Source organism: Microtus ochrogaster, chromosome 5 (genome assembly GCF_000317375.1).
Source record: "Microtus ochrogaster isolate Prairie Vole_2 chromosome 5, MicOch1.0, whole genome shotgun sequence".
Lineage (NCBI taxonomy): Eukaryota > Metazoa > Chordata > Mammalia > Rodentia > Cricetidae > Microtus > Microtus ochrogaster.
In genome coordinates, this window is record NC_022012.1 from 93,931,535 (window position 1) to 93,944,455 (window position 12,921).

General features: G+C 45.2%; 1 protein-coding gene across 1 annotated transcript; it reads left to right on the forward strand.

Annotated features, from left to right (window-relative positions):
- Nucleotides 1-7,025: 7,025 nt before the first annotated feature.
- On the forward strand, nt 7,026-12,381 carry Ss18l2 (SS18 like 2). Its single transcript, XM_005348127.2, has 3 exons — nt 7,026-7,176; nt 7,337-7,413; nt 10,190-12,381. Exons 1-3 carry the CDS (start codon nt 7,108-7,110, stop codon nt 10,275-10,277), a joined length of 234 nt encoding a protein of 77 aa, XP_005348184.1. The 5' UTR covers nt 7,026-7,107; the 3' UTR covers nt 10,278-12,381.
- Nucleotides 12,382-12,921: the final 540 nt, after the last annotated feature.

Sequence of the window (12,921 nt, forward strand, 5' to 3'; positions counted from 1 at the left end):
AGGAGAGGAGAGGAGAGGAGAGGAGAGGAGAGGAGAGGGTCGAGCACCAGGCGGGAAAGCGGGGTCTAAACACTAGTCGTGCTTCTCAAGATAATTTACAGGAGCGTTTGGCTTGGACTTGGGGGCTCAAGGAAAGCTTCCCCGAGTAGCAAAAACCATAACAGCAGCCCGATGAGCAAAGGAGAGCTGGTGTGTTTCAGAGACATTCGCTTGTGCACAGTACTCCGTATGGCTGACGGTGTAGCTCTGTTGATTGAATGCTTGAACTACAAAGCCCTGGATCAGCCCTGCCTTCTCTCTTGTCCTTGGCATCAGAACTCCAAGCTCTGCTGCTTTTTGGTCTTAGACCTTGCATCAGTGGCTCCTCAGTTCCTGGTTCCCAGTACCTCAGCTTCTTGCTGTTTTACCATCGGCTTCACTGATATTTCAGTTTTATTTTATGAGACAGAGTTTGACGTACCCCAAGATGCCCTTGAACTCACCAAGCTGACCTTGAACTCAGTATGTGTCCGTGGGTGACTCTGAACTTGAACCTCCTGCATCCATTTTCTGTGTGCTGGGACTACAGATGCGTGCCTCCACAGCCAGTCTGTGTGCCGCTGGAGCTCAAACGCAGGGTTTCCTGCCTGCTAGACAAGAGTTCTATTCACTGGGTCCCCAGTCCCAGCTTTCCTGATTCCGAGGCCAGGTGCAAGACAGTGAACCCCCGAAGTGGCTCCCCTGGTTCTCAGACTCCATCACCACAAGACTGCATTCTCCTGATTAATCCTCATATAGACAGAAACAGCCTTAATAGTTCTGCCTTTGCGGGGAAGCCTAATGCAGGTACAAACTCAGCAAGCGGCTGGATAGACAGGTTGCAGTTCCGTGGAGAGAGCCGCGCTGAGTGGAGACTTGTAAAAGGCATTTTTCTTGTGGGTGGAAATGGAAACTGGGCTTACGTAACCCCAGACAAATTACAAAATGAACACAAGAAGGCTTGTGGTAGTCTAAGATAGCCTCTGGGCATTCCTGGTATTCGAGTCCGGCCATAGTCCCTCCCACACTGAGTCAGAGCTGGTCTGTAACAAGCGTCAGCAAGCCTCCTAGGTCATAGCAGTCTCGGAGGAAAACTGTTAGAGAAAGGAGGCCGGCGCCCTGTCCGCTGTGAGCATGGTCTAGATGGAGAAATTTTGATGCTCAGCCTCTAAGATTCTGGATTTAGCCAGTGTAGTGGCTCACACCTGTATTGTCTGTATTCGGGAGGCTGGCACAGAAGCATTGTCATGAGTTTGAGTCTAGCCATGGTGAAATAGTGAATTCTAGGCCAGCTCTACCACAATCTGAGACCCTAGCTTTAAAAAAAAAATCCAACAGTGGGGTTGAAGAGTTGGCTCAGGAGTTTAGAGCACGTATTACCCCTGAGGAGGACCTGGACTTGACTCCCAGCTACCCACGGTAGTAAGCTTTCTTTTGGGCTACCAACCAGTTCCCAAATCATGACACAGACAATTTTTTTTTCTTCATTTTGGTTTTTCAAGACGGGGTTTCTATGTGTAACAGTCCAGGCTGTCCTGGAACTCGCTTTGTAGACCAGGCTGGCCTCAAACCACAGAAATCAACCTGATACAGAGACTTATTAGTTATGAATGCTCAGTCTTATCTCGTGCTTGTCCCACTAGCTCTTATAACTTATTTCAACCTGTTTCTCTTCACCTACGTTTTGCCTCAGGGCTTTCATTCTGTTTGTCCCACTCTGTGTCTGGGTGGCTGGCCCCGGGTATCTTCCTCTCTCCCTCTTTCCTCTCCCTCTCTTGAGCCTAAATTCCCCCTCTTTTTTATTCTCTCTGTCCACCGCCCCTCCTATCCTTCTACTGCCTAGCTATTGGCCTTTCAGCTTTTTATTAGACCAATCAGGTGCCTTAGGCAGGCAAAGTGAAACAGCAACACATCTTTACATAGTGAAACAAATACAGCAGAAACACATGTTATAGATCTTTGCCTAGTTAAAGTAATATTCCACAATATTTCCCCCTTTTGTCTAAATAAAAAGAAAGATTTTAACTTTAACATAGTAAGACTATATACAATAGGAGTAATTATCAAGTAAGAATTACATTTACAATATCCTGTCTATTTTTATTTAGCAAATTCAGAGAAATCACTTTATTATCCAACCTATCTTGATGAGTCCAAAGTTCTGTACCTAATTTACCTTCTATCATAACTAAAGAAAATTGTAACTATAACTATCTAGTCTTCAACTCCATCAAAGATCCCAGAAGGCTGTAACATTACCTGAGTAAACAGGAAGTGCAGAGCAAATATCTTCCCAAACTGTAGATAGGTCAGAAACATCTCACTGCCTGGACAGTCACCCAAGCTTCCCCTGCAATGCTGGGCCATCCGTTGTTGGCCTTCATGATGTGGGAGTGATTTCTTTCTAATCTGTCACTTTCATTGGTTAATTAATAAAGAAACTGCCTAGGCCCATTTGATAGGCCAACCCTTAGGTGGGTGGAGTAAACAGAACAGAATGCTGGGAGACAGAAGCTGAGTCAGTGAGTCGCCATGATTCTCCCACTCCAGATAGCTGCAGGTTAAGATCTTCCCTGGTAAGCCACCTCATGGGCTATACAGAATATTAGAACTGGGTTAGATCAATATGTAAGAGCTAGCCAATAAGAGGCTGGAACTAATGGGCCAAACAGTGTTTAAAAGAATACAGTTTCCGTGTAATTATTTCGGGTAAAGCTAGCCAGGTGGCAGGACACAGCCCGCTACTCCTATTACAACAGAGTGGCGTTACGCCTTCGCCTTCACCTTCAGGCCTAGGATATTGGGCAGACTTTTCTATGAAGCAGGAATTTTGAAGGGCTGTCCCACTTTGTCTTGGCAAAGTTCAGCAGTCACTTTCCTTTGTGTCCTGCTTGTCCAGTCTGGACAACATACTGTCAGCAGTAAAACAAGGACAGGTTCTTGCCCAAATGGCTAGCTTTGCCACAGTGAAAGTGAACTCCATATGGAGGTTCTTCAATGCCCGTCATCCTTTTATGAAGTTGATTGGTGCTGCTGGGAGCAGACGTGTCTCACAGTCATGAGAAGCCTTAGGTTATTAAGCATCTTAAATGTCATGTTCTGTGGGTTTCTAAAGCATTTGGAGCACATGTATCTATCTAAAATACATCTGTTTAACCTAGAAAACACACTAATATGTCTGCAAGCTTAATTATTATAGATGACTAACTACTAACCTGCCTTTCTTAGTTATACATTTCATTTTTCAATGAGCTGCATGCATAAGCACAATACCCCATACAAGAGTAGAAACATACACACAATATAAAAAAATAAATTTGTATCAATATACCAAAATCCACACCAATGAAAAATATTTGAGGTTAATGGTTGCCTTTTTAACCTATATATCTATATGCACCCCCAAATGATGACAAACATCCATAAGCTACCAAATGACCAAAAACTACACACCCTGCCTCTTGGGAATGTGAGCACTGCATTCTCCAGACTGCTTCCTGCTGTCTGAGGGCAATGACGTTTGTAGCAAACCTTGAGAAAATTGAGATAATGGTCAAGTCCTGGGAAAACTAACAGTAACATTCGTTGTCAGTCTCAGAACTGTTCCCATAGTAGAGGGACCAGAATATCTGTCACCTGTCTTATAGTCCTTCTTGGTTTATTTCTTCATGTCTGTAGCCAAGACTTTCAGGAAGTTTCCCCCAATCAAACCTGATCTCTATTAACCTCGAAGGCATCCACAACCTTTCATTTCCTGTGAAAACAAAAGCATAACCTCTCCCCTATCACCATACATTCTCTGACTTCCGTTTTAAAGTTAAGACATTCCTAAAGTATCTAGGCTGGTTTACCTTAGCTGTCCCTTGTACAATCAAATGTCTCTCAGTGGCTGTCATTCACTCATGAACATTCAAAAGATCCAAAGTCAACACAACACCATGCGGGATCCACCTCCCTGTATATTTTCCATCTTTGTGGGCCTTTCCTCTTTATATTGCTTTCCTTTCTCTTTAAAGACTTTTTATTACATCACTCTCTCCTTAAAGACTTTATATTTCGTCACTCTCTCTTTAAGGACTTTATATTACGTCACTCTCTCTTTAAGGACTTTATATTACTTCACTCTCTCTTTAAAGACTTTACTGTTTTAAACTATTTTTCCCATTACTGTTTATACTCATTTTTTCTTTCTTAAGCCAATGTACATTTTTAAACACACTGTATCCTTTTGCCCATCTGGATCTGACTTACTGCCTGTCTCTAGCCTTTCCTGACCTTGTGAGCCTAACCTTAAACTGCTAAGCAGCTTTGCATTGGCGGCATTTGCAAGTGGGCTCCGTGCCCACTTGGGTCCAGGAAGCCAGGCTTTAGGCCTTGAGGGCCTGGCCAAGAGATTCCTTCAACTGAGAGCTGCATCTAACTGGGAGCTGCATTCAAACCCAAACCCACTCCCCATCACCAACCCAATCCCGGAAGTTGGTTTTTTACTTAGCTTTTTGTCTCTACCTATCTACTCAAGTGCTTCCTATACAGCAGAGCCTCTTAAAGGAGCCTTGACCATTTTCTTTTCTTTTTTTTTTCCAACTTTCTCAGGCCCTATGTGGTAATTCAGGCCCCACATTGGAACACCAAATGTATCAAGCTTTCTTCTGGACCACCAACCAGCTCCCAAATCATGGTGTGTGTACACATATGCAGACAGGCACGTGGTGCACCTGCACATAAGCAGGCAAAGCATTCATACATAGAAAATAAATCTTTAAAAAACGAGTTGTTTGGTTGATTTATTTATTTATTTATTCATTTTGCTTTTCAAGACAGGGTTTCTCTGTAACGTTGGAGCCTGTCCTGGAACTCACTCTGTAGACCAGGCTGGCCTCGAACTCATGGGATCCACCTGTTTCTGCCTTCCAAGTGCTGGGATTAAAGGCATGCACCACCACCACCTGGCTTTTAAAAAAAATAAAAGTAGAGAGGGCATGGTGGTGGGTGCCTTTAATTCTAGCACTTGGGATGTGGAGGCAGGCATATCTGTGAGTTCAAGGCCAGCCTGGTCTACAGAGTGAGTTAAAGGACAACCAGGGCTCTGTTAGACAGAGAAACCTTGTTTTGAAAAACAAAAACAAATACCAAAGGTAGAAAAATCCAAGCTGGAGTGTGGCTCGTGGGAGAGCATCTGCCTGGAATGCATGCCTGAAGTCTTGGGCTCTACCCCTAGCGTCACGTAAACTCCCGCAGAGCCAGCCCTCTAGGGAATCAAGCTCACGGTCATCCCTGGTAAGATTGAAGCCGACCTGGGCTACCTGAGACACTGTCTTAACAAAAATCAAATAAACAAAATAAGATCCTTTCAAATGTTGATGGAGCCTTGGGATATTAGAATTTGAGACGTGAGTGATCTGGAGAGTGTTCCTTCCGTCTGATGCACCTGGTGAGTCTCAGGCACTACCGGAGAATGGGTGGGGAAGTGGGGAAGGTGAGCTACCCATAATCCCAGCCCTCATCTCCCGTCAGTGACCACTCATGACCACTTGGTCTTCAGAGGCTTTCCATTCCCAGCCTCTTCCGCTTTTCCACCCCCACAATCTCTACATCTCCACAGACAGCTTCCACGACTAGTTAGTTATAACTTTAGACATTTGATATCCGTCTTCTCCTCCAGCTCTTCTGCCTCCCTCTCGAACTGTTCTGGGGAAATCTCTAGTCCAGTGTCCCTCTCCTTTGTTCCGTTCATTAAATCACCTTTAACTTCCTTCTACATAAGTTGGGAGTCCCGGGGCGACCACACGTATCACACTCTCTCTGACACACTGACAGCCGTGCAAGGGCATCCTTCTGACCCACCTACCGTCGATCTCCTGGACTGTAAGTTCTGCTGCACAGAGCTGTGCTCCACACATTGCCAACCTCAGCCAGGTCCTTGATGCCACCCAGCAGATGCCGAGTTCAGAGCTAAGTCCTGGAGAGTGTTCCTTCTGTCTGATGACCATCTTCACGCTGAGATGTCTCCTCCCCTGGAGGTCTTGCTCTCAATGGCTGGACCAGTGTCCTCTCCTGCACCTGCCCCTCCTCAACCATCTCCTGCTAAAGTCATTCCTCCACTGTCTTCACAGAACGGTTGAGGGAAGAGTAGCGTTAAGCAAGGTCTCCATCCTGCTATTCATGGCTCTACTTTTGCCCATGCTGTCTTCTACAGATCTCTGGGAGATTCCTAAGGGGAGAGAACCTGATGAGGGAACTTGAGAAGTAAGGAGACCAGAGTCCTGTCTCCACTCAGGCAGGTCACCCCAACTTCTCTCATTGAATCCCCATGCTGGGAAATGAGGTGGAAGCTGATGCTTTACAAGCCTGAAGGGGGTTGGGGGTAGGTGGGAGGGATGAGGAGGACCTTCGAAGTCCCTCGATATCTTCACAATAAATGAAGTTTAGAGCCACATTGCCCGGGCTCAGAGTCTGACAGTCATTTGACCAGGAGGATTCGATAAAATGCATCTATTTTTTGATCTGTAAAATGGAGAAAATACTAGTATCTTTTAGGGTTGCAACAAGCAATTAGTACAGTTCATGGGTATCTGCCACGTGTGTGTGGGTGCCCAGGCAGGCCAGAAGAGAGAGTTAGATTTCGTAGAGCTGAAGTTACAGGGGTGCTTGGAATCTTGTCCTCTGTAAGAGCAGATAAGTTTCTTAACACTGGCCCCTAATACGCAATCTCTTCTTGTCCAGAGACAATCTAGGCTCACTCAAGTATTTTCCAGACTAAGAGGAAAATTAATATCAGACTTTCTGGTTTGATCTGAACTGTGTTTCTTTCTGAGTTTCTTCAGAAAGCTCCTTGGAGCCAGGCTGCTGGAGAGGCGGGTCAATCCATGGCTATCAATCACCAGCTAAGTCCCGCCCTCAGAGTAGCGTCACAGTTTGTGTGTCCAATCATGAGCAAAGCCCCGCCCCACAGCGAATTATTATTTTTTTGCCCCGCCTTCCTGGGGGCGGGGACGGACCCCGCGGCGTCAGTTTTGCGTCAGTAGCACGCGACGTCAGTAGCTCGCGACGGTGCTGCTTCCTGCTCGGGATTCCGAGCTTACTTGCAGCATGTCGGTCATCTTCGCCCCTGACTGGCTTCGCGGCAAGGCTAAGGTCAACCAGGAAACCATTCAGCGGGTGAGCGTCCCCGAGGAGGGGTCCTGGTGCTGGCGTTTCCTTCTGGGGCCGGACCGCGGTGGGGACAGCCTGGATGCGGGGTAGGGATGGGAGCTGGGTCAGATCGGCGCCTGCTCGGGGCCCCAACCTGATGGCACCCTACACTTCGCCCGCCTTTCAGCTCCTGGAGGAGAATGACCAGCTGATCCGCTGTATCGTGGAGTATCAGAACAAGGGCCGAGCGAACGAGTGCGTCCAGTAAGTGTACCGGGGACGTGCGGCAGTCTGGGTGATGGATCGATCGCCTGTGAGAAAAGGGAGGTGCGGAAGAGGTTACTTCGCCTCGGTGACGCTGCATGCCTACTGTCGTAGTTCCTGTTAGGCTGCAGCGTGAGGATGGCCACAAGAGTAAGGCGAGCTAAGACTACATAGCTAGACTCTGTGTCCCCTGCCCTCTTTAGGTTATTTATTATTTACTTGCTACTCAAGACCACAGAGATAGTTTATGGTAGAACCTGGACTTATTCAGGCTTTCACATAAGCCCTACCAACTGATGACAGGGAAGCATCCGAAAGCTAGGCTCAGATAAGTACCGTGGTCTCTTGATTCGTGGATTTCATGTCCATTCCCAATAATAAGTCAGAGCATTTGATTAACTAGAAGTCAGTCTGTGAGAGATACACATGGACAACAAAGGGATTTCCAAATTAAACTAAAGGTTAATTCAATCCGGGCGGTGGTGGCGCACACCTTTAATCCCAGTGCCCAGGAGGCAGAGGCAGACGGATCTCTGTGAGTTCGAGGCCAGCCTGGTCTACAAGAGTTAGTTCCAGGACAGGTTCCAAAGCTACAGAGAAACCCTGTCTTGAAAAAAACAAAACAAAAGTTAATTCAGGATAGAATTAATGTGCTTTCTATGGTGTATCAGAATGGGACCCTTTTCTAAATTTGGTCCAGGAATTAGCCACCTGCAACCCTCTCTAAATACCTCAGTGGGACAGCAGAATTTCCATTTTGAGGTGTTTATGTTTGACTCCAACATTTGGTGGTTTGCTATTTTACAGTTTTACACGTTCTCATGTTTAGAAAATGCCTGCCAGCCGCACATTTTTCTTTCCTACATTGACTCTTGTGCAGTGGTAGGAAAGCCCTACAAATCTCCTATCCTGCTTTTTCACATTGTGGAGGTTGCACTTCCCAAGTCTGTTAATTCTTCCTGAATGGCAAGCAGTTGAGAATTGCTACAGTCATATGCTCACCTTGATCATGGAAGGGGCTCCTCTATCTATCTATCTATCTATCTATCTATCTATCTATCTATCTCTCTCTCTCTCTCTCTCTCTCTCTCTCCAAGGTTTCTCTATGAGGTTGCTCTATAGGACAGGCTGACATTGAACTCAGAGATTCACCTGCCTCTGCCTCCCAAGTGTTGGGTGTACAACAGACTAGGAATTGTTGTTTGCTGTACTGGGGAATAAGAAGCACAAAAGATTCCAAATCTCTTGTGGAGCTGACATTCTAGAGTCTAGAGTCCAAAGGAAGGGATGGAAAGTTGGCTCAGAGGTTAAGAGCACTTGTTGCTCTTGCAGAGGACCCAGGTTCAATTCCCAGTAGTAGTGGCTCACAACCATCTGTAACTATAGTACAGGGGATTTGATGCCCTGGGCACCAGGCATGTACATGGTACCCATACATACATGCAGGCAGGCAAAACACACATAGAATCCAGAGGGAAGACATGTAATCATAAGTGCTTTGATGGGATAAAGCAGGGGTCTGTTAGAGCACCTTGCCTGTCTACACAGGAGATTCAGAGTTCAATTTCCAGCAGCACAAAAAATCAAACAGGGTAAGTGGGGAGTAGGGTGCAGAGTGTCTCTAATAAGGTAGCATTGGTGAAAAACCTGAGCCCCAGAGGTAAGTAAGGGAGGGTAAAGGTACTGAATAACCACAGGGCATGTCTAGGAGACCCTGGGCTCAGAAGTTAGCAAAGGGAAGGCCATAGGAAATGAGCACACAGAAGTAACTGGAGAGACCCATCACCTAAGACCTCGTAGGAAGGAGATGGCATCTTTAGGGGGCTTTAGAACAGTTATGGAATTGTGCTGTTCCCTCCAGCTCTGGGGAATACAGCAGGGTTTCGGCCGGGCGGTGGTAGTGCACACCTTTAATCCCAGCACTCGGGAGGCAGAGGCAGTGTGAGCTACAGAGCGAGTTCCAGGACAGATAGGCTATGGGCCGAGGAAACTGCTGTTGTAGTCCCAACAAAGAAGTCATGGTTGGTTGAACTAGAGGGCATCTGTGTGAGTGAAAGGAGAATGGATGAGAGCCTAAGGTTGCTGAAATGAGGTGTTGTTGGGGAATATTAAGGTGTGTTACTTTTGTTTATGTTGCATTTGTTTAACTCTATGAAGCTGTGGTGTTACTTGTCTAAAACTCCTGATGGTCTAATAAAGATCTGAACACCCAATAGCGAGGCAGGAGAGAGGATAGGCGGGCTGGCAGGCAGAGAAGATAAATATAGAAGGAGAAATCTTAGAGGAAAGGAAGAAGGAGCAAGATAGAACAAGAAGAGGAGGACGTCAGGGGCCAGCCACCCAGCTAGCTGCACAGCCAGACAGGGAGTAAGAAGGAAAGAAAAGATATACAGGAATAGAGAAAGATAAAAACCCCAAGGCCAATGATAGGTAGGATAATTAGTTAAGAAAAGCTGGCAAGAAACAAGTCAAGCTAAAGCTGGGCATTTGTAACTAAGGATAAGCTTCCATGTGTGATTATTTGGAAGCTGGGTGGTAGGCACCCCCCCAAGAGAGCCCAAAATAGTAAAGAATAAAAAACAACCAATAACACGGTGTGTTGATGCACTTGGGAAGGCAGAGGCAGGTGTGTCAAAAGCAAAATAAATAAATAATAAAAAGAGGGTTTATGACCTGTGTCATTCAGGGGAAAACCATTCCAGCACAGTGAGCCAGTTCTCTTCTAGCTGGTATGGTGAGTAAACACCAGCCTCTAATCCTTGTCTTTCACTCACAGGTACCAGCACGTGTTGCACAGAAATCTCATTTACCTAGCTACCATCGCAGATGCCAACACAAGCAGCCTCACGAAGGCAGTGGAGTAACTCCAGGAGGCTGTTGCCAGGACTGACTGAAGGGGACACATCTTCTGTGAAATAGACACAGTTGTCAGGGACTAAGCTGCTTAGAACGCGGGCAAAAAGACTGTGATTCGTTTGGACTCTGAAGAAAGTTGCTACTAACTCCTCTATATCTTAGTGTAAATATTTTAGTAATAAAACAGATCCCACAGTAAAACGGAATGGAGGCAATGTGGCAACAGTGCCATTGTCACGGTCAACAAAATCAATAGTGCTTCTTAATTCTCTGGTATCAAATGATAACCAGTCTTTCTCTGTCCCACCAGCCAGCTCTCAGATAACGATAGATACAGAGACTTGTTAGTTATGAAACCTTGGTCTTGCTAGCTCTGTTAACTTAAATTAATACATTTCTATTAATCCTCGCTCTGTCACACGCTGCCCACCCTGCTTCCATGTCCCCTGGCATCTCATCTGCACTTCATCCCGCTTCCTCCTCTCCTCCGGAAAGTCCTGCCTCTTCCTCCTGCCCAGCTATTAACTGTTCAGCTCTTTTTTATTTTAAATATTTATTTATTTATTTATTTATTTATTTATTTATTTATTATGTAGACAATATTCTTTCTGTGTATATGTCTGCAGGCCAGAAGAGGGTACCAGACCTCTTTACAGATGGTTGTGAGCCACCATGTGGTTGCTGGGAATTGAACTCAGGACCTTTGGAAGAGCAGGCAATGCTCTTAACCACTGAGCCATCTCTCCAGCCCCCTGTTCAGCTCTTTATTATGCCAATCACAGCAATATACCTTCACACAGTATACAAGTATCGCACAACAGTGACGTTCACTTCCCTTTGTGATCTATCCCACATCAGCTGAGGCTGTCTTACAGCCCTGTTTTCACACTATTTCAAGTCCACACTATAAAAAATGCCCAAGTTTCTTTTCAGGGAGAGAGGTTGAAGCAAAAACCCCTGCTTAAGGCTGAATTACACATCAAAGAGAATCAAGCAAAGGGTGCATTCAGAGCTGAGAAGCAAATAATAGTAATAATAATAATAATTTAATAGCCAGCACTAGGCACCTCTGGGAAATAGAGGCAGGAGGTCGAGGTCAGCCTAGGCCACATGAGATCCTGAAAAAGGGAAAATGTATTTGTTAGCATATAAAAAATAGGTTTAACAATGACTTTTTTGTTGTTGTTTGGTTTTTAAGACAGGGTTTCTCTCTATTGTCTGCTGTCCTGGAACTCTCTGTAGACCAGGCTGACTTCGAACTCACAGAGCAATGGCATTTTCATAGTTAAACATAATGTATTTTGATCCTATTCACTTCTATTACTCGTTTGACCCCTTCCTATTTGAAAGCTTGATCTATAACATAGATGCAATTGAAAGGTATTGTGCGTTTGTGCTGTGGAACAGTCAGCCAGGAAGGTCAGATGCCAAATGTATCAGTCTGCTCTCTGTTGAAGTGATACAACACCGTGACAAAAGCAGCTTTTGGAGGAAAGAGTTTATTTCCTTAAACGTCCCAGTCCATCACAAAGAGAAGTATGGGCAGGAACTGAAACAGAGGCTGTGGAAGACAGGTTTACTGGCTTCCTTTCTTGTTGGAAAGACTGAAATCTGTTAGTTGCTCAGCCCCAGAGGTTGGCTATCTCATCAGTCCCAATCATACACTGGAGGCCTGGAAGATTCCTGGAGCTGCTGCTCTTGTCTATGTTGGAATCCCAAATAAGTTGGTTTAATATCAACCAGCAAAGGGCAGATGAACTCGCCAGAGACAGTGAAAGCAAGCAGAAGTCAAAGTCTCCTTCTGGGTCTTTTTATCTGGAAAAAGAAGAGTATGACTCAGATTTGGGATGAATCTTCTTTTGAATAATCCAATCAAAAATCCCTCAACAGAGTGTCCAGCGGCTTGGATTTTGGTTGGTTCCGGTTGCAATCAAGTTGATAACCAAAGCAGACCATTATAGGATGATTCTACAGACAGGAGGTACTAGCAGTCACCAGACTGACAATGTAGAGGTGTCCAGAGTAGGGGTTCAGGGAGGAGGGAGAAGGGAATATGGCTGCACCACTGAACTGTACTTAAAAATGGTAACAATAATATAACACAGGCTTTTACAATTGTATAAAACAATTGTAAGAATGGCGGTGTGTCACTTATAATCATATGTCATCATAAAGCCAAGTACTTACGGTTGAAAAGCTTTCAACAAATGGCCATGGAACACAGGCCTCCAAGATTTGAGTCCCACTGTACCCGACACACGAAGACTATTTATTATGTAATATTTTTATTGATTATTTGGAAATTTCACATAATGTACTCTGAGCATATTCACATCCAGCCCTCCAAGGTCTATCCCTAAACCTTGTGATTGTCCCCAAAACAAGAAAAAAAAAGTTCAATTTTGTGTTCCTCATATGCTCGCTAGAGCATGGTCAAAGTCCCAGCGGCCAGCCCCTTAAAGAAGACTGTCCTTCCCTACCTCCACCAGAAGCCATCAGCTCTGAAGAGCTACACTTCGGCATCTTTACCACCATTTTTAATGGTTCTCCGAAGACTGAATTTAAACATAAAAGGAGAAACTTAAATTCCTAGATGACAACAGGAGAAAGTTTTCATGAATTTGAAGTCAATATATCCATTTTCCTTCTCCC

What these genes read in the sequence shown, in the direction of transcription:
- Ss18l2 (XM_005348127.2), top strand. Translation starts at nt 7,108, where the DNA reads ATGTCGGTCATCTTCGCCCCTGACTGGCTTCGCGGCAAGGCTAAGGTC. An exon ending in ACCAGGAAACCATTCAGCGG is followed by an intron (nt 7,177 to 7,336) that starts GTGAGCGTCCCC and finishes CCCGCCTTTCAG; the next exon opens with CTCCTGGAGGAGAATGACCA. An exon ending in CGAGCGAACGAGTGCGTCCA is followed by an intron (nt 7,414 to 10,189) that starts GTAAGTGTACCG and finishes TTTCACTCACAG; the next exon opens with GTACCAGCACGTGTTGCACA.